Source organism: Elephas maximus, chromosome 17, assembly GCF_024166365.1.
Source record: "Elephas maximus indicus isolate mEleMax1 chromosome 17, mEleMax1 primary haplotype, whole genome shotgun sequence".
NCBI classification, from domain to species: domain Eukaryota; kingdom Metazoa; phylum Chordata; class Mammalia; order Proboscidea; family Elephantidae; genus Elephas; species Elephas maximus.
In genome coordinates this window covers 82,993,178-83,018,080 of record NC_064835.1, presented here as the reverse complement: position 1 = coordinate 83,018,080, position 24,903 = coordinate 82,993,178, and the positions used below count along the sequence as shown (strand labels likewise).

Genomic DNA, 24,903 nt, shown 5'->3' with positions numbered 1-24,903 from the left:
TTTAAGGCTCCTACCCAGCATTCCCTTTCTATGAAGGCTTCCTTGGTGTACTTCCTGTGTGCATCTCTCTCATTCCCCCTATCTGTGTCTCCATGAGATTAAAAGCTCCTAAAGATGAGGTCCTTCACCATTCATCTTTGTGTCCCAAATGCCAAACTCCCTGACATGTATGCAGTAAACACTCAATTACTGTTATTTTTTTGATAAATAAATGAATGAAACATTGAATAGTACTCTATGGGTAATGCAAAAAGTTAAACTTTGGTAATACTTTATTATTTCTCGGAATTATTTTCTCAATTTCTTTCCATTTTGTTCATTGTTTTATTTCTAATAGCAGATATTGGGACGTAGTCTTCTGAAAATCTGCCAGCTAGCAAAGGGGAAGAAAAACTTAACAAAATGCTACATATACTGATTAAAATTTTGGGAGCAGAATTGCTTTTGATAGTTATCAAATATTAGGAGAAATAATTAGTCTTGATTCTTAAATTGTTTTCTTTTGTGAAACAGTGCACTTGTGTTTTTCTGTGCAGGGAATAACTATTCGACCACTAGTGGAGTTTCTTGATGTTAAGAGGTCAAATAAGAAACAGCAAGCTGTCAGTGAAGAAATCCATTGTCGGGTAGGTTTTAACTTCCTGTAACGATTTAAATGATGAAAGAAAAGAAAAAAATGGATTCAGTTGAACAACTTGACACCAAGTTGCTCACTTCCTGAAGAAGGAAATGGAAGAGGTAGAAGGGAGGGAGGACTGGGGGAGGACCTGGGGGAGGGTGGAGTGAACATAGATGCATAATGATGAGCAAAAGTGCCCAAGAATTGCCTAATATTAATAGGACAGATAATCTCTTCAATCTGTTTGAAGATGAATTGTTGCTTTATTACTTTCATTAACAGACTATCAGGGGCTTTGGAGTTTAGGCATGACATAAACAGAGTAAAAATCACTGATTTCAGGTAAAAATCAATCAATTAGCCTGCTTTTTCTTTTTCAGTTTTTTGATCATGTGAAGACTGGGATTGAAGATGTATGTGGACACTGGGGTCACAACTTTTGGAGAGACAAGTAAGGAGGCCTTATGCAATTGTATTTTAAAGTGGATCTGTATCACTCTTGAAGCAAGAGATATTAACTTGTATTATTCTTTAAGGAGCCTTGGTGGCACTGTGGTTAAGTGCTTGGCTGCTAACTGAAAGTTCAGAGATTCTAACCCACCAGCTGCTCTGTGGGACAAAGATGTGGCAGTCTGCTTCCATAAAGATTTACAGCCTTGGAAAGCCTATGGGGCAGTTCTACTCTGTCCTATAGGGTCACTAGGAGTCAAAATCGACTCGACAGCAGTGGGTTTATTCTTGAGGGCTGAAAGTCTTTCGTATGTTGTGCCATACCATATCCTTTAAGATAAAGTTCAGCTGGGATAGAGATCTGGAATGATAGTAGTTTAAACAAGGTGGAAGTTTATTTTTCTCTAAAGTAAAAAGCCAGAGGAAGGCAACAGAATCAGCTGTGCCTCACAGAGTCCTCAGGGTGCCAGGACCCTTCTGTCTAGTTGATCCACTAAGAGTGGCTACCATTTCCATGGTTGCCTCTTAGAACAAAATGGCTGCTCCCACGTTAGCTATCGGGCCCACATTCCAGGTTGCATGAAGGAGGAAAGATAATGAGGAGACAAAGGATATGCACTGACTGCCTTTTAACCTAAGTGATCAGAAGCTGACGCACAAGACTTCCACTAGCCAGAACTCAGTGGCATGGCCACTGCTCACGGCACAGAGGCTGACGAATGTGTGGCCCATTCAATTAAAAACTGGGGACTCCATGACTGTCAGTCTCAGGCCCACGCGGTAAGGAGCTTTATCAAATGGGAGATTCCAAGCGCCCAAGGGCTAAAGGGACTAGTAGAAATAAATAGCTTACATAAAGGCTACACCTATTTGAAAGGTTATATACATTTATATAAATGCACGTTTAGCTTATCTTCCTGTGAAAGGCTCTGTGGTGAATAAATAAAATTCTTTTTTCAAGAAACTTATAGTTGAATTGGAAAAGATAGGCTAGTCAGGCAGAATCAGGTGTGCGCTTTAACATAAACTAAAATCAGAGTTATGGGACCGAGAAGTAAGGATAAGATCTGGCAATAGAGTTAGCACTGTGCTGGCCAGTGAGTGCTGACTGGGCACATTGGTTCCCCACTCCAAGTTCAGTGACATCGCATCTGTGGCGGTAGCTTGACGGTAGCTTGAATCAACGATGGTGGGAACATTTATACAGTAGAATTTGACAAATGCTACAAATCAGGGCCTTTTTTTTTTTTTTTTTTCCCTATAGCAATTTCCTAAAAATAGGTATGAGCACACCATTGGCTAGGAAAGACCTTTTGAAGGAGGTGGAATTTAAGCCAGTCCCTGAAGGCATAAGGAAACATTCTAAGCCATATTTGGTAGATACATTTTGTGTTTTTTTTTTTTTTTCCTAACTTGTTAACAGATTTTTTGCCACTGCTAATTTACATGACATTGACCAAACTACCACATTGGTATATATCATTTAAAAGGGAACATTTAAATATTTACTGTTCCCTCACCAGTTCTGACATGATATTGGCCTGTGTAAGAAGGATAAGACATAGCCTCAAGCCTCTGAAATTCTGCAACATAACAAAGGTGGCACAATATTCACACAGAAAACAGGTGTTTGGGGGGGGCGGGGGGTGTATGAGTGCTATCATTAAGTAATAAAATGAGTTACAAAGACTTTAAATGCTAGAACCATCTTTATAAGCCTAGTCATGTTGTGTAATAAGTAAGAAAGGCACCCCATGGACTTAGTCTTATTTCACAACTAAAGAAAAATATTTCCTTTGCATGGAGAGAGTGTTCTGTTAGCCACATGAGGGCACAAGGTAATAAAATCTCTATTGGAGAATAAGACCAAAACGATCGCCATTTACCTTCGGCAGTATTCACTGTTTTGGAGGCAGGAATTAGATCAAAGAACCCTAAACATTGTCTCTCTACCATACCCGGCTTTATGTTCCTGGAGCTTTCCTAACATAGATGCATCCTTGTCTGTGCCAAGCCACTAAAACAGACTTCCCTTTCTCCATTTTTTTTTTCTTTTTCATAGCCATGTCTATTTTTCATCTACTTTCTCCCTTTCAGCTCAACCACTTTTCTCCCTTTCTCTAGCACCCCATCTGTACTTCCCTGAAGTGACAAATATGAGGAGTAACCCAGAACAGTTTGTTCCTTTTCAAAAGTGAAGATATGGCTAAAGATTTCTACCACTCCTCTGCCTCCCAAACAGCAAAAAAGAAGAGAAAGATATGATTAGGCATACAAATCTGGTCATCAGAACTTGGGTACGGTTAGAACAGGGAAGAGGCGGACACTAAGATCGTGTAAATTTATTCTGGAACTCTGAAGCGAGAATATGACATGGGAAGTCTGGCTATGTCCTATCTGTTAGACAAAAGAAATTCTGTCTCTGGAGTATACGAATCTGTTCCAGGCTAATTGGTCTATATGTACTAAAGATGGCGGAGCCAAGTTTGATTCATGTCCAAAAGGTAATATTGGACTTAAGCAATTTACCAAATCAATCTTCCTAACATCTCTTGAATGTGGTTTAAAGCTAACCTGAAATAATCTCCCCATCTTGGTGGAGATTGAAGACATCCAGCCCAAAAGCAAACTACCAAAGTCAGTGGCCTCTTATGTCTCCTTCTAGTTCTAGTGTTAAAAGAAAAAGTAACCACTCTGCCCTTACCACACTATAAATGTAGGTTATATGGTCTCTGTAGTGTACATTCTTCATTTAATAATTCCATAAGCATTTCTGTATTTCCACGCAGAATGTTGTTCCAGGTAAATTTCAAATAATTTTGTGGATTATCAAATACACTGTATATAACAGGTAGAACAAGGAAGTGGGGATGGAAGGATTTGTTGCCAATACAGGTCAGTTTTTACATCAGTTCTGCCTAGTTCACATCTCTGATATATACATAATGTTTGATGTTACTAAAAGGTGAGATTAAAAAAAAAAAAGTGTTTCAGACATGTTGGGCATCTTTCCCTTTCCTTTGAAACTTTTATGCTATGTATTTCTAGTGGCCTTGCCAGAGAATTCTGGGGGCATTTGATACTTTGAGAATGAAATGAAAGGGTTATGCAGTAGGGAAGTTCTCAGACTTGGCAAAAGGTGTCTAATGATGGTGAAATAATACACCTATGTATATATATATTTTTTTTTATGTATAGCTTGGCAGAGGAATGGAAGGTGTGGAAACGAAGCAAAGAAAGAACATGCACAATCCCTATGCTAACTAGATAGGATGTCATTGTCATAATATTTATTCTTCCTTTTGCTTATCTCTAGTGAAAAGCTAACATAATAATAATAATAAAAGTTTAAAAAGATGTTGAGGTGCTGTTAGGGGTGCTGGCTCAATGGGCTTAGAATAATGCAAAGTAAACTTAGAAAAAGGTAGGCCCAATCTTTTTGGAACTACCAGTCAGCAGCAAAGCACTCTAAGGGTGGTTCTCTAATTATTTAAAGCTTTCCAGCATTTAGAACAAAGAACTGGCACCAAGAATGTAAGTTAACATTCATTCCTTTCACGAATTCCACAAAGGTGTGCCTGTAACCTTCCTTGGGCTTGTGGGGATCACTGGAATACACATATTTCTTTATTAACAAGTATTTACTGCATGCTGTCACTTATATATTGGCTAATTAATGTTGCATAACAAACCATCCCCAAACTCTGTGGCTCAAAACAACAGTCATTTATTATTAAAATTCATGAGTTACAAGGCTGAGAGTCAGCTGACCTGCGCTAGGCTTGGCTGATCTGGGCTGGTCTTGCTCATGCTTCAGTGGATTGGCTGGTTTTCAACTGATCTATGTTGGCCTTGTCTCCTGTGAGTAAGGTGACTTTGCTCTGCTTCATGTGGCTTTTATTTTTGTCCTGGGAACAATGGGCCAGTCCAAGCATATCCTTCTCATGGGAATGGCAGAAGCACAAGAAGTAACCCTCACTGTGCAAGCCCATTATTAGTCTCTGCTTTCATCATGTCTCCTGATATTGTAATGGCCAGAGCAGGTAACATTATTGAACCCACTGACATGGGGCAGGTAGGCAAGGCAAGTGGCCCAGGCCATGATGGAAGGACCTTCTAAGTAATATGGCAGAGAGCATGGATACAGGGAGGAATGGGATCAAATAATCCAATTCACCGTGGATGCTTTACAGTGTGCCAGGCACTGTTTTAGGCACTGGTGATTCAGGGGAAAAAAAAAAAAAATCCCCCCATATAGATCTTAGATTCTAGTACTAGGAGACAGAAAATAACTGAAATAAATAGGTAAATTATACAGCATGTGAGAAAATGATAGCTCCTCTAGAGAAAAATAAATAGGAAGTGCTGGGGGGAGGGGTTGCAGTTCAAATAGGATGGATAGGAAATGTGTTTTTTTTAAGAAAGTGACTACTGAGGAAAGACTTAAACAAGACCTGTGAAAGCCATGCTGGTATTGGGGGGGGGGCATTCCCAGTAGAAGGAAGAGCCACGTAAAGGCCTGAGGTGGGAACATGGCTGGCGAGTTTCCATGAATGGCAAGGAGGCCAGTAAGGCTGATTTGAGTTAGAGGGGAGAGAACTGAACTAAGAGATGCAGATCCAAATTGTGGAAAACCTCACAGGCCATCATACATTTACTTACGTGAGATGCAGAGGAGTTACACGATTTGATTTACGTTTTAGCAGGATCAGTCTAAGTTCTGTCTTGAGAATAGAACGTAAGGATGCAATGGTGGAAACTGGCTAATTAAGTGGATGTTGCAAGAATCCAATGAGACATGATGTTGTCTTGGACCAGGGTGGTGGCAGTAGAGTTAGTTGAAAATGGTTGGATTTTATATATTTTTTAATGGTGAGACCAACAGAAATTGCTGATGGAGTGGATATGGAGTGCGAGAGAAAAGGAAGAATCAAGGATGACACTAAGGTTTTTGACCTGGTAGAGTCGTCCTTAACTGAGATGGGGAGGACTATGGGAGGAGGGGGATTGAGGGAGGGGATCAGATCAGTTTGAACATGTCAAAATTGAGAAGCCTATGAGACATCTGGAATCCTGGTGGTGCAGTGGTTATGAGCTTGGCTGTCAACCAAAAAGGTTGGCAGTTCAAGTCCACCAGCCATTCCTTGGAAACCCTATGGAGCAGTTCTACTCTGTCTTATAGGGTCGCTATGAATAGGAATCAACTCGATGGCAATGGGTTTTTTTTAATTAGACATCCAAGTGGAGCTGTTGATTCAGCCCCTGAATAGTCATTTCAGGGGTTTGGGAGAGAGGTTAGAGCAAAAGATACACATACCCATTACTGTGGTCATTGGGAAAGATGCAACTTGAGAGTCGGTGAGGCCTTTAAGAGAGTGAGTGGAGATGGAAAAGAGGATCAGGAATTAAGCTCTGGGTCAGTCCTACATGAACTGGTCAGAAAGAAAAAAAAAAAAAACAAAAACCCACAAAAGAGACTGAGAAAGAGGTAGGAGGGAACTCAGGAGAGTGTGGTTTCCTGGAAGTCAGATGAAGAGAATGTTTTATGTAAGACAGGTCAAGAAAGATAAGACTATTAATTAGCCTTTGGATTTAATACTGTGGAGGTCATTGATGACCTTGATGAGAGTAGCTTCAGTGGAGTATTGGAGGTACTTCTGAGTAATTTGCTGAAAGGGGAAGCAGGGAAATGGGAAAAGCAGAAATAGATGTATTCATTTAAAGTTTTTAATTATACGTGCTTAGTAAATATTACACACACATGCACATACAGAAATGCACCAGTATGTGTCATATATACATATTTTATATACATATATACATATGTGTGCACATATAAATATATACATAATGATCAAAAGAGCCAACCACTGCTACTTAGTTTTTTTTCCCTGTGAGTCGTGGGAATGGTTTTATTAGTAAAAGCCTTTTTTTCCCTTAGTCAGCATAGTAGTAATTAATCCAAGGTTTGATTTTCTTCCAGGTTTAAGAAGTTTGATGATAAATATCTGCGGAAGCTTTTGATTCGGGAAAACCAACCTAAGTCAAGCATTGTGTCCTTATATAAGAAGCTTGAAATCAAACATGCCATTGAGATGGCAGAGACTGGGATGATATGTACCACTCCTTCTTTGGCGTCTCTTAAGTAAGTACACTTTTGCACATAAATTTCAGTATTACTGTTGTTGTCCAACTCATAGGGACCCTATGTACAATAGAATGAAACACTGCACCGTCCTGTGCCATCCTCACGATCATTGTTATGCTTGAGCCCATTGTTGCAGCCACTGTGTCAATCCATCTCATTGAGGGTCTTCCTCTTTTTTGCTGACCCTTTACTTTATCAAGTATGATGTCCTTCTCCAGGGACTGATTCCCCCGATAACATGTCCAAAGTATGTGAGATGTAGTCTTGCCATGCTTGCTTCTAAGGAGCATTCTGGTTGCACTTCTTCTAAGACAGATTTATTCGTACTTTTGGTAGTCCATAGTATAGTCAATGTTCTTTGCCAACACCATAATTCAAAGGCGTCAATTCTCCTTTGGTCTTCCTTATTCATCGTCCAGCTTTTGCACGCATATGAAGCAATTGAAAACACCATGGCTTGGGTCAGGTGTCGATTGTGGATCCAAGTAAAATGAAACCCTTGGCAAATTCATTCTTTCAGTATCACTAAGTATGTCTTTATAGTTTTTCGAAACTAGTAATAATAAAAAGTTTTGACTTACGTTAAAATGTGAAAGCCTAGAAATACGTACATTATTTTAGGTTAGGTTAGGTTATTATAGAATTGGCTAGTCAGAAAATACTCTTTCATATTTAGAGATTTATTATGCCTTTATTTTACTTGCTTTGGGAAATTCAGTGCTTATTGAAAGTATATCAAAGTCTCCTTAGTAGGCCTTTCGAAATGGAATATTTTATAAGTACACTTCTATAACTATATGATAAGCACATATGTAATTGTATTGCCATTTTCTCATAGATTATCAACCTTATGGATATAATTGCACTCTGCATCCCTTTTCTGAGGGCCTAGTTTAAAGGAAAAGTATAGCATTTCCAATTCATGTTTTGATCAAGTACTGTAAGTATTTTTCTGGGTACTTAATTTTTAGTAAGATTCCTTTGTGCTTAAAGCAGTACCCATGGAAAAATACCTATAATATCCTGGGTATCCATCCATCCATCCACCCACCCACCCACCCACCCACCCACCCACCCATCCATCCATCCATCCATCCATCCATCCATCCATCCATCCATCCATCCATCCATCCATCCATCCATATTTTTTCAGTGAAATGTAAGTGGTACCCTTATAATTAAATGTAAATCATAACATTTAACTACTCAGCTCAAGATTTGGATCTTTATAGAAAAAAAAAGATTCGTATAATTAGCCTTACTAAATTGTACATATTAAAAACCTCAAATTAGCAAATATTGCATAATATATATCTTTACAACAGTAATAATAATAATAAAAAAGAATAAACAGCTTGGGCTTGAGCTTGGTGCTTATGGGCACAACCTGAGCTAATCCAAGTAAATAGCATACTACAATATTTGCTTCAGTTCTTGTACTTTGAGAACACCTACTGTTTCGCGATCACCCAGTCCAGAAGAAGAGAACCACAGTTTAAGGTCTGGAGAGAATGTTAGTGGACATCGAGTGCAGTGGTTCTCAGCCCTGGCCCCATATGAGAAACACCTTCAGGAGTGTTTATATGATACAGATGCCTGGGCCCTATCCCCAGACTAATTAAATCAGAATCTCTGGTGTTGAGGCCCAGGCATAAGTGTATTTAGAATTTCTTCAGATGTTTGTAATACTCAGCCAGGATTAAGAACTACTGATCTAATCCATCTCCGTAATTTTAAAAATGAGAAAATAAAGACTCAGAAAGATGAAGTGACTTACCCCAATTGTTAGAGCCTGTCAGCAGTAGAACTGTCAATAGATTAAAACCTAAGTTAGCAAATGAGGTTATTTTATCATGTAAGCACTGTCCCTTCTCTATCACAAAAGTGACATAAATTACAGGTTCCCACTGATTTTTTCTCCACTGATGAGCTTGAAGTTCGTTTAAACTAAATGTCACTGATATTAAAATATTGCCTGTGGTAGGGTTGAAGTGACAAAGGAAGCTCCAATTTATACCCAGCCATATAAACTGTGATGTTTTACTAGGACTCAAAAGTTCCCTATAAAAATTATGAGAGTTTACATGGTTCAGAATAAAAGGAGTGCTGGTACAGATATCTGGAAGGTAAAGAAATGGTACTGCATTAGGAACAGTAGTGTCCGGAGCATCAGGATGACTGACTTACAGTCCCAGATCTTCAGGTAACTTGCTGTGTGACCTTGAGCAGGTCCATTTAATTCACTGAATTCAAGTTTTTTTCAACTAGAAAATGGGGTTCAAATTGATCTTTAAGGTTCTCTCTAGCTTTAAAATTTTATGATATCCCTTACGTACTATACCACTTGTAATTGCATTAAAGGAAAACTCAGTTATCCAGCTTTTCCAAGGCAAGCTGTTGTCTTTGTGATCAAAGATGAAGGAAATCTCATTTTTACTCTCTGTTTACACAATTTACTTTTAAACTGGTAGTATGCAGAGTAAAGGTGAAGGGTTAGGATTAGTGAAATATGTAACAAAATTAATGGCTGATTATATAGTTGTCATATTAAGCATTTCACATCTCCTGAAGTATTTTCTCTAGAGGAAAATAGAAGCAGTAGGGGGCATAATAAGGAATTGTATTTCTGGAAATAATGGAATGAGTAGTTCACATTATATCACCTTCTAAGGAATCGACTCGAAGCCAACTTTTTTTTTTTTTTTAAGAACAACTAGGAAAAGAGGAGAAAATATATTTTTAAAATTCCTTGAAAGGAGAGCTACCAAGGCATTGAGGAAATACTTAGTCAAGATTCAAGAGAGGGGGAAGACAGTTCTGGCAATTGGGGCCATTTTCCTCCTTGAGCTATTAATTAAAGAGATGGCATCTGAGAACGTAAGTGGCTAAATGGAAGTTATAACAGACTAATTGGTCTGGGAGCATAAAATTGGAATTCAGAACCTACCAAGAAGGGGGAGCTCTTGTATCCAGCTATCAGCTGTTACTTTGAAGTTCTGTACCTTAGCTCTTAAACAAAAGAAGTCCAGTCTAGAATCATCTCAATCTGTGGCTATTTCAATCATCTGAGACCGATCATACCCCTATCCCAGTTGCTTGAGAAAATCAAACTTTAATCTGCTCTGAAGAAATATAAGATCATAAAGATCCTTAAACTACATCTATGAATTTTTATACATAATGTCTAGCAATCACTAAAAAATAACCAAGCTTATGAGTAGACAAGAAAATGTGACTGAAACATTGAGAAAAAGACAAAGAAAGTATAACATAGAAACAGGAAGAAAGGGGGTAATTGACTTATCAGACAAAAAAAAAAAACTTAAATGTCGAAGGAAAGAAAATAGCATTAACACTTTTGTCAGTGCAATGGCGACTATATAAATAAAAATACCTAAGTGGAAATTCTGTATCTAAAAAAATAAAAATAGCTGGAATTAGGATATCATTTGATGGGTTTAACACCAGATCAGATACAGTTGAGGAGAAATGTAGTGAATTGGAAGACAGTCCAGAAGGAGATAACCAGAATGAAGCACAGGGTGAAAAAAAAGATAAAAAATATGGAAAAGAAAGTAAGAAATGTATTAAATATGGTGAAAACGTACAAAAAGAGATGAAATATAGAATCGGGTAGAATCAATATTTGAATAGATAGTGACTGAGAATTTTCCAAAACTGATAAAAGACTTGAAGTATGATAAATTCCAAACAGATAAGATAAAACAAAAACCAAATCTAGGCACGTGTAAGTAAAACTGCTAAAAATCAAACACAAAGAGAAAACCTTCAACATACCCAGAAAGGTAGGGGGTAGAGGAACCCATTTAATATAAAGGAGTAAAACTGTCTTCTTAACAAAAGCAATGGAAAAGAATGGTATCTTCAAAATTCTGGAAGAAAGCAACTGCCAAACTAGAGTTGCATACCCTGCTAAAATGTCTTTCAAGAACAATAGTAATGACAGAGGGAACAGGTGGGAGAGGAAATCACTAACTAGATAGCAAACAAGTATTAACTTTGGTGAAAGGAAACTCAACACACAGTATAGGGGAAGTCAGAACCACTTGGCCCAGGCAATGTTGTAGAAGCTTCCTAGACACATCCAAATACCTTGAGAGACCGAGTTACTGGGGCTAAGGGCTGGCAACCAGGGTCTTGGGGGACATCCAGGTCAACTGGCATAACACAGTTCATAAAGAAAATGTTCTACATCCTACTTTGGTGAGCACCATCTGCAGTCTTAAAAGCCTTCAAGTGGCCATCTAAGATACATCTATTGGTTCCATCCCATTTGGAGCCAAGGCGGATAAAGAAAACCAAAGACAGGAAAATGTTAGTCCAGAGGACTAACGGACCACATGAACCACAGCCTCCACCAGCCTAAGCCCAGAAGAACTAGATGGTGCCTGGTTACTACCATCCACAGCTCTGAAAGGGATTATAATAGAGGGTTTCAGAAGGGGAGGGAGAAAAATGTAGAGTGAAATTCAAATTCACACACAAAAAAGGCCCAGACTTACTGGTCTGACAGAGACTGAAGGAACCTCTGAGACCATGGGCCCCGGACACCCTGCTAACTCAGACATGAAGCCACACCCAAAGTTTTCCTTTCAGTCAGTGATTAGACAGGCCTATAAAACAAACAACACAGGTAAGGAACATGCTTCTTAGTTCAATCAAGTATAGGAGACCTTATGGGCAACACCTGCCCAAAAGCAAAGTCAAGAAGGCAGGAAGGGACAGGAAAAGTGGACAAATGGACATGGAGAACCCGGGGTGGAAAGGCAAAGGGGGAGAGTGCTGACACATTAGGGGGATTGCAACCAATGTTACAAAACAATTTCTGCATAAATTTTTGAAAGAGAAACTAATTTGTACCGTAAATTTTCACCTAAAACAGAATGATAAGAGGCAGGAAAAATAGAATGTAAATAGTAAGATGGTAGACTTGAACCCAAAGGCAATTACATTAAATATAAACTTAATAAATATTCCAATTAAAATGGAGAGATAGAGTGGATAAAAATACAAAACTCACTAGACGTTGCTTATTAAAGACATACCTTATATGTAAGGTATAGAAAGATTGCAAATAAAAGGACAAAAAAAGCATGTCTTGTTACCTAACAGGGTATCTATATGTAATGAAAGCATGAAACAAAGTCTGTGTAACTATTTTATCAGAAAATCTAAACTTTAAGGCAAAAAGCATTGCTAGAGATAAAGAGCTACATTGCAAAATGATAAATGTTCAATTTAGCAGAAAGATAAAGCAAGTCTTAGTATATGAATAATAACATAGTCTCAAAATACATAAAGCGAAGTATGACAGAACCATAATTAAAATACACATATTCATAAACATTGTGGAAACTGTAATATTTCTCCCTTAGAACAAGCAAATTTTCAGTAGGAATATAAAAGGTTTCAACAACACAATCAACAAACAAATCTTTAAAAATTTTTATGAAAAATATGTTTTCTTACCACAAGAGAAGCAAATACAAAATAAAAACAAAACAAAAACTAGAATATCCTTATATTTTGGAAGTTAAATAAAAACTGAATCAAGTAAGAAATCATGGTAGAAATCATAAAATATTTTGAATTGAATAATAATGAAAATGTTATTATTAAAAATATAGTATTATTACACATACAAATTTGTGTAAAGTAGTACTTAAAGGGCAAACTTGTAGCCTTAAATAAAATTACTGGCATTGAAGTCAGGCTGAAAATCAATAATTATCTCAGCACTCATATTATGAAGTTAGAAGAGAAAGCGACACATTAAACTCACAAAAGAATAGATATGAATAGTCATCCAACTATTAAATAAATAAATCTGTAATTGAAACCCTTTCCATAAATAAAACTCTGAGAACATTTGGCTTCATTTGTGAATTCTACCAAGCATTTAAGAAAGAAATAATAATAATCTTATACAAGCTCTTTGAGAGATTAAGAGGAAAACTTCCCAAATTGTTTTTCTGAGACCAGCATAACCTTGATACTAAACCTGACAAAGATATTTCCAAGAAAGGAATATTATAGACAAACTTCACTCTATAACATTTCTGTAGAAATCCTAAACAAAATATTAGCAAACCAAATACAGAGATTCTACAGCAAAGGATATGCATAACAATCAATTTGGAATTATTCCAGGAATATGAGGCTGGGTAACAGTCAAAAATCAATCAATATTATTTACCACATTAATAAAGAGAAAGAATCATGATAATCTCAATAAAAAAAGCAAAAACCAAACCCAGTGCCGTCGAGTCGATTCCGACTCATAGCAACCCTATAGGACAGAGTAGAACTGCCCCATAGAGTTTCCAAGGAGAGCCTTGCGGATTTGAACTGCCATCCCTTTGGTTAGCAGCTGTAGCACTTAACCACTATGCCACCAGGGTTTCCTATAATCTCAGTAGATACAGAAAAAGATTATTTGATGAAATCCAATATCTTTGATTTAAAACAACAACAAACTCTAGGCAAACTAAGAATAGAGGAAACCCTTTCTTAAACTGATAAATTCTATTCATGAAAAACTATAGGGAATACTACTTTTTTTTTTTTATTATACTTTAGATGAAGGTTTACAGAACAAACTAATTTCTCATTAAACAGTACACATATTATCTTATGACATTGGTTAACAACCCTACGACATGTCAACACTCCCTTCTTAACCTTGGGATCCCTATTACCAGTTTTCCTGTTCTCTCCTGCCTTCCAGTCCTCACCCCTGGGCTGGTGTGCCCCTTTAATCTCATTTTGTCTTATGGGCCTGTCCAATCTTTGGCTGAAGGGTAAACCTCAGAATGACTTCATTACTGAGCTGAAAGCGTGTCCCGGGGCCATACTCTCAGGGTTTCTCCAGTCTTTGTCAGGCCAGCAAGTCTGGCTTTTCTTTTTGAGTTAGAATTTTGTTCTACATTTTTCTCCAGCTCTGTCCAGGACCCTCTATTGTGATCCCTGTCAGAGCAGTCAGTAGGGGTAGCCAGGTACCATCTAGTTGTACTGGACTCAGTCTGGTGGAGGCGGAGGTAGTTATGGTCCATTAGTCGGCAGATACTATTTTTAATATTTAAGCATTGAATGATTTACCCTGAGATCTGGAACAGGACAAGGATGCCTATTATTACCATTTCTATTTAATATTTTATCAGTTCTAGGCAAGAAAAAGAAATAAAAAAGATAAGAATAGGGAAGGAAAAGGTAAAGTTGTTATTAATCACAAACAACCTGATTGTTTTCATACAGAATCGAAAAAAACCTATAGGTAGATAATTAGAAATAATAGGTAAATTTATGCAGGTTTTTTAATGCAGAGTAAAAAAATGGTATTTTCCTAAGTATCAACAAACCAAAAAATTGTTTATATAGCACTGTGAGACATCACATACATCAATATCAAACAACATCAACTGTGAACATCAACCATGAACATCAAATGTAGAGAAAGCATGTGAGAGCTCTGCACAGAAAGCCACACAGAAAGTACAAAACAGAGAAATTAAAGATGACGTTAAAAAAAAGAGAAAGTCTCGATATTATAGAGTTTTATCTTACCAAATTGTTCGATGAATTCAAAGCAATACTATTCAGAATCCCAGCAGTTTGTGGTGTGTGTATGTGTCTGTGTGTGTAATTAGAGAAGCAGGTTCTAAAACTTCTGTGGAAATTTAAAGGGCCAAAATTAACCAAGACATTTTTGAAGAAGGACAAATTCAGATTATTTACTCTATTAGAAAAAACAGGATTCATTACAAAGCTACAGCAATGAAGACAACGTGATAGTAGAACAATTACAGGTAAATCCGCCTGTGGAACAAAACAGAGAGTTTTGGAATTGACCCACCCACATGTGGACACTCAACTAAGGACACAGTTTACGGTACAAAGCCGTAGAGAAAGAATGGTTTTCTAAATAATGGTGACGGTGATTACATTCTTCAAGTTGTGCAACCATTCTTACCCTTCTTTTCCAAATTGTTCCTTTTCCATTAACATATACTCACTGCCCCCTAAGCTTCCTAACTAGCCTTTCAAGTCGCTGTTGTCAATTTGATCCCACAAAGATAGTTCTTTAAAGGAGCGCATTGCTCAAGGCAGATGTTCTTTACTAATTAAGCTCAAACTTAAAGAGATATTTTTGGTTTTAAGTTTAAAATTTTAAAGATTATCTCAGGGCAGTAGCTCTGGGAGTTCATCCAGTCTTGATGGCTCCAGAAATTCTGGATTCCATGAGAATTTGAAATTCCGTTCCACATCTTTCCCCCTTTTGATCAAGATTCTTTTACAGAATCTTTGATTAAAATGTTCAGTAATGCAGCTGGGCACCATCCAGATCTCCTGGTCTTTTGGCAAAAGAGGCAGCTGTTCATGTCATGAATGAATTTGACAGTGAAATGAAAGTTTTAAAATCTGGAAGTAGTTAAAAATATTGCATGTAATAAGTCCTAAGTATTGTTCATTAAACTATAATTCTTCTTAAATAATAATCCTACATAAATCAATTATTCCAATATTTATTGAGTAGTAAAACACTTTTTTTCCCCTATACTTTTGCAGTGACTGTCGTGAAGAAAAAATAAGAAAGCTCACACCTGGTGAAATGGATGAAATTCGAGAAATATTATCAAGAAATCTCTATCAAATTCGTCAGCGAGTGAGAATAATTTATTTACCAAAACACTTGCTTGCCTTTGGCTAAAAACCTCTATAATTGGATGCCCCGCCATTAACCTCAAATTCTGCATGTCCCACACCCGGCATCTTCTCTTCTTTTCTCAGACCCCTTTTCACAGCATCTCCATCTTGTCAGGGGACCACTCTCCTTTTGGGGTCCATGGCTAAAGCCTCAGAGTTCCCTGGGTTTTCTGCTACTATGGGCTGAGCGAGAAAGAAGTATGTGTTGACTCATTGTGAAGAAATTAACTGATTGCTATTTTTTTAAGGAAATAACTTTATAGTTTAGAAGACTTTTTAAATGTATTCAGTCCTCCTTGCTATATTCATAGAGTTCTATAGTTTTTTCTTGCAATGCATTTTTTGTATCACTTCTGTCACTGCATTTCCATCGTCAGCACTGCGTTCTAACAATATGCTAATAATATAGCTAACACTTACGTGCATACAATTGCCTAAGCTCTATTTCAGTGCACTGGTGTATTAATTAACCTCCGACCAGGGGTTAATACTGTCTCCATTTTACAGATGAAGAAATTGAGGCACAGTGAGGTGACGTGTCACACAGGGTCACATAGCTTATCAGAAGTCCTCCTCTCTCATGTCTGGCTCATTTCTGTAGTTTCCTAGCAGGTCTCCTGAAAACCCTTCTCTGTTGCATCCTACATTATCATTGTTCTGCTTGTCTCCATAAAAAAGCCCCCTTCTAATGGCAGTATTCTCCTATTTAAACAAAATTAAACAATCGCTGTGGCTTCCAGGCTATTCTTTCAGAATCTGGGGTTTCTATTTCCAAATTCCATTTCATACAGCCTATTTTCCGTAACTCTCTTGTCCACTGTCCCCAAAGGCCCGTGATTTCCGGGTTCTGTCTTCATTCCTTTGCCTGCGTTCTCTTCTCTGTCTCCATTTGGAATACCCCACAGCTTCCTGTCAGCTGATCTGTGTCCTCCAGTTTTTAATGTCTCTCCAACAGCCACCAGACTATTCCCAGCCCTACCTTTGAGTGGGAGAGCACTTTAAATGCGATAGCCCTGGTGGCACAATGGCTAAGAGCTCAGCTGCTAACTGAAAGGTTGGTGGTTTGAACTTATGCTCTGTGGAAGAAAGAACTGGCATTCTGCTCCTGTAAAGATCACAGCCAAGAAAACCATGTGGGGCAGTTGTACTCTGTCACATGGGGTTGTTATGAGTCCAAATTGACTTGACAGCACCTAACAACCCAACAACAGTTTTCAAATGGGATAACACATAGAGCTTATACCACATAATTTCAGCAGTAAATTACTTGATTTTGTATTATTTTGATAGCTTTGCATGTCCAGTTAGATAGTGAAGTCTTCAAGACATGGAATAAGCCTTGTTCTGTATTACCATTGCATATCTCTTACAGGGCCTAATATAGTTCTGGGCACAGGAATGCTCCCAAGAAATATGTTAGCTGTATCAAAAAATGAACTTAATTACTAATTATGATTTATTTTAGGAAACATATCTAGGTAGCTTATAAAACTCTAAAAATGCCCTGTACAGGCCTAATACAGACAGTTTTTCGCCTTCCGTTGTTATGTGCTGTTGAGTTGGTTCGGACTCGTAGCAACCCTATAGGACAGAGTAGAACTGCCCCACAGGGTTTCCAAGGAGCAGTTGGTGGATTTGAACTGCTGACCTTTTGGTTAGCAGCCGAGCTCTTAACCACTGTGCCACCAGGGCTTCAGTACTGGGCCATGATCATTGCTGGTGGCCACAGCTTTCTTTTACATGTGACAACCCAGTAGAAAAGAGTGCATGTTCTGAAGGTGATCAGAAGGACATGGCACCACCAAGTGGCTTCAAGTGGTGGTGGTTGTGTTTGTTTTTAATATACCAGTAATTTCTATGCAGTAGAGAATGTATGAAGATGATCTTTATTTTTTGTCAGCTGCGAGTGATGACTAAATACATATAAGGTACTTTGATGTAGACAAAGCCACCTCATGAATTCAGTCATTTTCCTTATTTATAAAGATTGCATGTTTCAGTGAAAACACCATTCACTGACTTTTTTTCAGGGATGAAGTAGACCCTCAAAATGTGAAAGACTGTTAGCTTTTATATTTTTATTTGTTTCCATGCTCTGCACAGATGTTGTAAATGCCTAACTGAGGTGCAAAGACCAAGAAACCTGGTCAAGTTTTAGAATGTCTAGGAGGATGATCAGCTCTTCTGTAAAATGGCACTTCTGTGTTTCTGTTTCAGACTCTGTCGTACAACAGACACAACCTGACTGCTGACACGAGCGAGAGGCAAGCCAAAGAGATCCTGATCCGCCGACGGCACAGCTTGAGAGAGAGCATTAGGAAAGACAGCAGCTTAAATCGCGATCGCAGGGTAACTGGAATTTGTGCCTCTGGAATGCATGCGGAAACCCTGGTGGCATAGTGGTTAAGTGCTACAGCTGCTAACCCAAAGGTCAGCAGTTCGAATCCACCAGGCGCTCCTTGGAAACTCTATGGGGGCAGTTCTACTCTGTCCTATAGGGTCGCCCTGCATCAGAATCGACTCAATGGCACTGGGTTTAATGGGTGGAATGAATGTGGCTTCCAATGGCAGAGCCAGCTGTTTCAGAGGCTCTGCAGACAGAAGAGCTGCTGAGGACTGATTCTGGGGTGGAATTAGTTATGAGTTATTTCCAGATATTTTTCTGAATACCTATTATGTTTCAGACACTGTTCTAGGCACTTGAAACACATCAGTGAACAAAACTGAGAAAGATTCCTATGCTCGTAGAATTTATATTCTAGCAAAGGGGAAGACAAGTCAATAGACTGAGTAAATGACGCTGGGATGGATGGTACGAGTACTATAGAAAACATAACCAGAAATAGAGTCAAGGAAGGAGCTTAGAGTACAGAGAAGGGTCAAATCAAGCTACCATTTTAAATAGGATGGCTGGGCCAGGCTTCATTTGGAAAGTAATAGTTGAGATTTCCAAGGAGAGAGAACAGCCAGTGCTAAGGCCCTGAGGTGTGAAAGCCTGTGTGTTCCCTGAGGACCTGTGAGAAGACGACAGTGGCTGGGGGCACGGGAACATTCACAGTGTGGTTTGCTCAGTTGGTCGGGGGAATTTCGAGTAGAAAAGCCTTTCTTCAATGATACGATTTATTGATTTAATAGAGCAGGCGTTACATCTCACTTTTAGAATATTCTGTGTTGAGTCATCAGGGATCAGAATGGCTATATGTGAACAAGATTACCGTTTTTATGTATAAAATGTGGTGGTCTCAGTTAAAAGTTACAGAAACCAGAGACTATGGCATTTGAAATATCAGCAAATTAGCTATAGTAATACTTTTTATTGTTCTATCATTTTCCCAAAATCTGTTATAGTAAATAAAACTTAAATATGCTGTGTTTTTCACATCTGTTCTTCCCTTATATATAAGTTCTAGGTCTTTTTAGTAATAATCTTAGGAATAGATGTTTCAGTAGCTTTTCTTTAGGAAAACCCAGTGGTTTTCACATCTTTTTTCTAACAGTCCCCGTTTACTTCTAATTTTCCTTAGTACTGATTTCGATTATATTTTGGATGGAATTGAGTCATTTCAAATACAGTAATTATTGCTTAGAAATTTACTCCCCACCTCTACAGCTCCTCACAAAGTAGTCTGGACTCAAGAACTAAAATTTTAATTTTTAACACCAATTCAAGTTTGACCAAGAATTTCTAAACTCCTAATGTACAATCAAAGCTATTTGTGTAGTCTAATTAAGATTTTCTGTTTCCTTGGCAGGCTTCTACAGCAACCTCCCGATATTTATCTTTACCTAAAAATACAAAGCTTCCAGAAAAGCTACAAAAGAAAAATAATTTTTCTAATACAGGTAACGAATACCCTTGGAACAAAACAATTTCAAATTTATTTACTATTTGCTCATAAAAGAAAAATTTCCCTATTCTTCTTCACTAAGGGCCATGAGTCCAATAGCTTGCAAATGTCAGATAATAATATGGGGATCTTTTATTGGCACTGCAGACTTTATAAATGGAGTTCTGCGCACATTGTAAATAATTCAGATAGTCGTCAAAATGATGCTATTTATTTGATATAGCAATAGTAAATACTGTTAGCATTGTGGTGAGTTAACAGGTAAACAGAAAATTATAAATATGTAAATATTTAAATTTTTACAATTCTAATATATATTCATAAAGGAACCATGTATTTTACTTCTGACTCTAATTATTAAATCTTTATCATGAGGTCTAGTACTACCATCTATTGATTTGCTTATAATCTTTATGTAGACTCCCAAGTCAGTTTTGTGAACCCCAGAAGAACCACATTAGGACTTCATGTTAGTGCAATGTGGGATATAACAGTAATACCCTTTTGGGAGGAGCTTGTTTACATAATTAACCGAAAAGAAGAAAGTCTAATGATGCTCCTGCTAATGGAGGGCGAGGTGAGAAATGGGAAGGGAGGAAAGGGAAGAAAAGAGAGCACTGAATATTTAGAATATTGGGCCATGTTGCCACCAGGTGACCATCAAAAATGCGCTCAGGTCCCAAGAACCTCAAGCACTTGGGCAAGCACACTGGGTGACTCACCTACAGCTATCCCAAGAGTTGAGGTTCCTGGGACCTGAGAGCATTTTTGGTGGTCACCTGGTGACAACGTGGCCCAATGTTCTAAATATTCAGTGCTCCCTTTTCTTCCCAGTACTCCACCACCTGAATATTCACAATCCCCTGGTTCTAATCCTTCCTTCTCCTCCCTCTGTTTGGGAAATACACGTTGGTGGCTTGGACCTCCTCTTACCCTTTTATGAAGATAGAAATGAAATAAGCAAGGCTGAGTATGAGATTCCAGGTTAAGAAAAGAATCTTCCCAAGAGCAGCAAGTTATCAGGCTGCTTAGAGTTGCTGGGTGGTACAAAGAGTTAACACGTAACGGAAAGGTTGGAGGTTTGAGTCCACCCAGAGGTGCCTCGGAAGAAAGGCCTGATGATCTACTTCCCCAAAATCAGCCATGGAAAACCCTACGGAGCACAGTTCTGCTCTGAGTCGCCATGAGTCAGGGCCTACCTAGAATCCTGGTGGCCCAGTGGTTAAGAGCTACAGCTGCTCACCATAAAGTCGGCAGTTCGAATCCACTAGCCACTCCTTGTAAACCCTATGGGGCGGTTCTACTCTGTCCTATAGGGTCACCATGAGTCAGAATCGGCTTGATGGCAACCGTTTTTTTTTTTTTTTTTTTTTTTTAATCAGACTACTTATTATGTGCCAGGCAGAGTGCTAAGCTTTTTGACTACACTGTCTCCTTGGCTCATTCCCGAGAGGCTGGTGAGAGCGTAGCCCCTGCTGCCAGACTGTCTCGGTTTGAATTCCAGCTCTACCACTTACCACTTCACTTTTGAACCTCAGCTACCTCATCCCTAAAATGGATGATTATGAGGATTAAGTGGGTTGATGCATTTTAAAGTGCTCAGGACAGTGCCTGGCGCATTGTAAGCTCTGCAAAATTAGTATTTTTGTTAGTACAAAACCAAACCAAATCCGTTGCTGTCAAGTCGATTCTGACTCATAGAGACCCTATAGGACAGAGTAGAACTGCCCCATAGGGTTTCCAAGGAGTGGCTGGTAGATTCAAACCGCCAACCTTTTGGTTAGCAGCCATAGCTCTTAACCACTGCGCCACCAGGGTTTCTGTTGTTAGTTTGCACTTGTGGAAATGAAGGCTCACAGAGGTTGTGTACCATGCCCAGGGTCACACGGCTAGGGTTACAGTGAGGCCTGGGGGCTCCCCGCCCCCTAGGGCCTGAGAACACAACAGTCACACAGATCCACTAATGTGCTGTCACTGGTAACACCTTCTCTCTAAAATGGTTGTCCTTTTGCTCTGTGATAGACGGCAACAGCAGTGACTCAGACACAGGTGATGGGACCACCGTGCTCAATTTGCAACCCCGAGCGAGGCGCTTCTTGCCGGAACAGTTCTCAAAGAAAGCCCAGCAGGCCTACAAAATGGAATACAAGAATGAGGTAGAAGGAGATTCCAGCAGAGGGCAGCCTGGCAGCACCTTGGCTCCCCACAGCAAAGAGGGGGGCACCCAGACCCCAGGCCTACTACGACAGCCCCTTCTCTCCAAAGGCCAGACTGGCCCAGTGCACCAAGGTTTTACTGAAGGTATCCGACCTAAGCCAGCTCCGAGGCTGGTCCGGAGGGCATCGGAGCCTGGAAATCGGAAAGCCAGATTTGGAAGCGATAAGTCTTAATGGAAACGGCCAAAGCAGACCTGGAGAGATGAACCCAACACACCCATAGTTTATTACTCTGAAACCTGACAATAATGGAATCCATTTTAAACTTTCTATGGATCTTTCTTTGGGTGGTAGAGCCATGTCATTGATTAATGGGATGAATGCTTATCTCAAGAAGAGGAAAATCAAACAAAAAAAGTCCCATCAAGTATCTTTTATGACTTGTTTTTAGCAATTGTATTCTTTGCAGTCCTAAAAGGAAAACAAAACAAAACAAAAACTGTGTGCCTTTATTGAACTTGAATGACAGAACTTGAAATTTTTAACATACCCTGTTGTTGAAAATTTTAATATATACGTATATGCCTCAAATTTTATTTATGTAAAAATATGTATGTCTGTCATCAGTTTTTAAGTGAATGGCACTAAAAATATTCACAGCATCTTTCCAAGAGTTAAAGGGCAGCTCCTGGACGGTGGTGGGTCCATCAGCTCATGATATTGGAATTTCCCATCCTGAAAAAAAAGCAGGTGGTAAAGGAAGACCACAGGACGTAGCAGAGAGATCCAATGACTCAGACTAGGAAATCAATCAGATCACCTAGGCAGATAAAATGCCTGGGTCCCATGGCACAAATTATAGGCCCCAGTATGCCTATGAAATGACGAGAGTCAATTGGTTCTTAATTTGTTCCTCTGTCCGTTGTGTTTGGTCCTGACGTATAACGTCCATCTCCCCTTCTTGTTTAAATGCTGCGGAGAGAGAATTGTGTGGGTGAAGGCAGCTTCCAGTGTATGACAGGCTTGGTGGCAGCTTTGAATGAAGTTCCACGCACATGGGCCTCACATGTGGCATGCGGGGAAATGAGGCAGCACTTGTTTACAGCTTATTGGTGGGTTTTATATTGTGCAATAATTGGAGGAGGATGCAGGTGATTTTTACACCCATCAGCTGCTTTAGGAGAATTTTCCTCTAGCATGTTCTAGAATTTGAATTCAGGCCATAGGCTCCACATGAGGATGGAGGTTTATATGAATGGTATTGGAGTGTTTAACAAATGGGTGAGACTTCAGGTTTTGAATTTTATTCAGGAAGCACTTTAGAGAATGTGGGAGTTCTATTTTTTTGCACCAGGCTGTAATTTGGTACATCTCCTCAATAAAATATGTCTCCTATTTTTCATATAAAATGGATTCTACTCATCTGAGTACCATTTTAAAGTATGGCAGAAAGAAAAAAAACGTGGAACACAATCATTAAAGATTAATATTTAAATGTTTCTTAAACTGTATATTTTCTTTGCCTGCTATTTTTGCTCAACAATCCCTATTTAAAACTTGGCTGGAATAAGACTCTAAAGTTCTGGGTTTAGCTACTAGATGAAGCCACTCACGTAGTTCCTTGGTTTTGTATGGGAGACACATCAAAAGATACAAGTGTCCACAGTATTATTGGAAGAAACACAAATGAATTAGACGAAAAGACACAGGACTTAGAAAATGGTTCTCTAGTGCCTTTCATCCACGCACCAACGTGATGTAAATATTCTACCCTTTTTTCTCATGTTCTAAAATCTTGGGATACTGCTAGATTGTTGGGCATGAGGCAGAGGGTAGGCTAGAGACAAAAGGTCCAAGTTCATCTAGAGTACACTTTCTTTCCCAAACTCTCCCAGGCTGATCAGTGGAAAGCACTGATTTGTAGTTTGAAAACTCCAAGTTTAGGACTTTGTGCCAAAAATATCTCAACTTTAAATGTAACTTCTTTTCTATAGTTTTTATGCCAAAACAAATTAAACTTACAGAATTTTGTTGTAAGAATATGATTCATTAAAGGGTGACATGTATTTTCCAGAATGCCAAGGGTGAGTTGTGAGACTAGTTACAATTTATGACATCTGAAAAGGAACTTTGTTGGTGGTGGTGGTTGCTGTTGAGTCAACTCTGACTCATGGTGACCCCATGTGTGCAGAACAGAACTGCTCCACAGAGTTTTCAAGGCTGTGACCTATCAGACGCATTTCACCAGGCCTATGAGGTGCCTCTGAACGGTTTGAACTGTCAACATTTCAGCTAGTAGTTGAGCACTTAACTATTTGCGCCCACCCAGGGATCTGTTGAAAAGGAAGTTAGAAAGTGAAAATGACCTTAAAAATAAATTTCCAGCTTTTTCCTGATTTCTCATACTAATAAATATTATAAGAAGTTTAACTTCCTGGAATCGAAAGAGTAAACATGAAATATATCAAGTTATTGTTGTGAAGCAGGTAGACCAAATTCGGCTTTGACTCATTAATAAAGAATTTGAATGACATTGTATAAATTTCTCCAAAGGAACACCTATGTCATTTTATCTTTACTATCAGTTTCAATTTTCTCCTATTTTTCACGACAAATGTCATGAAAAATAAAAGTTGGCTTCACTTAGCTTTTTCTTTGTTTTCTTTTTTTATAATTATTAACTTCTAGAGACACTAGATGGAGAGAGCATGCAGGTGAAACACTTTAAGTACCTTAACAATCTAAATTTCTGTAACACAGAAAGATCGCTGAGCCTTTGCCAACACTTGATTCAACCGAAATTCTAATGTGGCTGCAAGATTTCTATGTCTTTGGTGTTTGCTGTAACAAAATTTGAACTACTGACAGGTGAAAAGCTGGGGTTTCTTTCTGTATATATATTGCTAAGGGTTGACTGTTAGGGGAATTTGTTATTCCAGTTAGCAGACACCTAGACAT

General features: G+C 38.6%; 1 protein-coding gene across 1 annotated transcript in view; it reads left to right on the top strand.

Moving 5' to 3' along the window:
* SLC9A2 (solute carrier family 9 member A2) overlaps positions 1–22,468 on the top strand; it is a 147,877-nt gene extending 125,409 nt beyond the window's left edge. The window contains exons 11-17 of the mRNA XM_049856372.1: positions 537–626; positions 1,000–1,070; positions 7,053–7,214; positions 15,804–15,900; positions 18,159–18,290; positions 19,694–19,784; positions 21,812–22,468. Of these exons, the coding sequence (XP_049712329.1) occupies positions 537–626; positions 1,000–1,070; positions 7,053–7,214; positions 15,804–15,900; positions 18,159–18,290; positions 19,694–19,784; positions 21,812–22,179 (1,011 nt within the window). The 3' untranslated portion in view covers positions 22,180–22,468. The remainder of the gene's footprint in view (positions 1–536; positions 627–999; positions 1,071–7,052; positions 7,215–15,803; positions 15,901–18,158; positions 18,291–19,693; positions 19,785–21,811) is intronic.
* Positions 22,469–24,903: the final 2,435 nt, after the last annotated feature.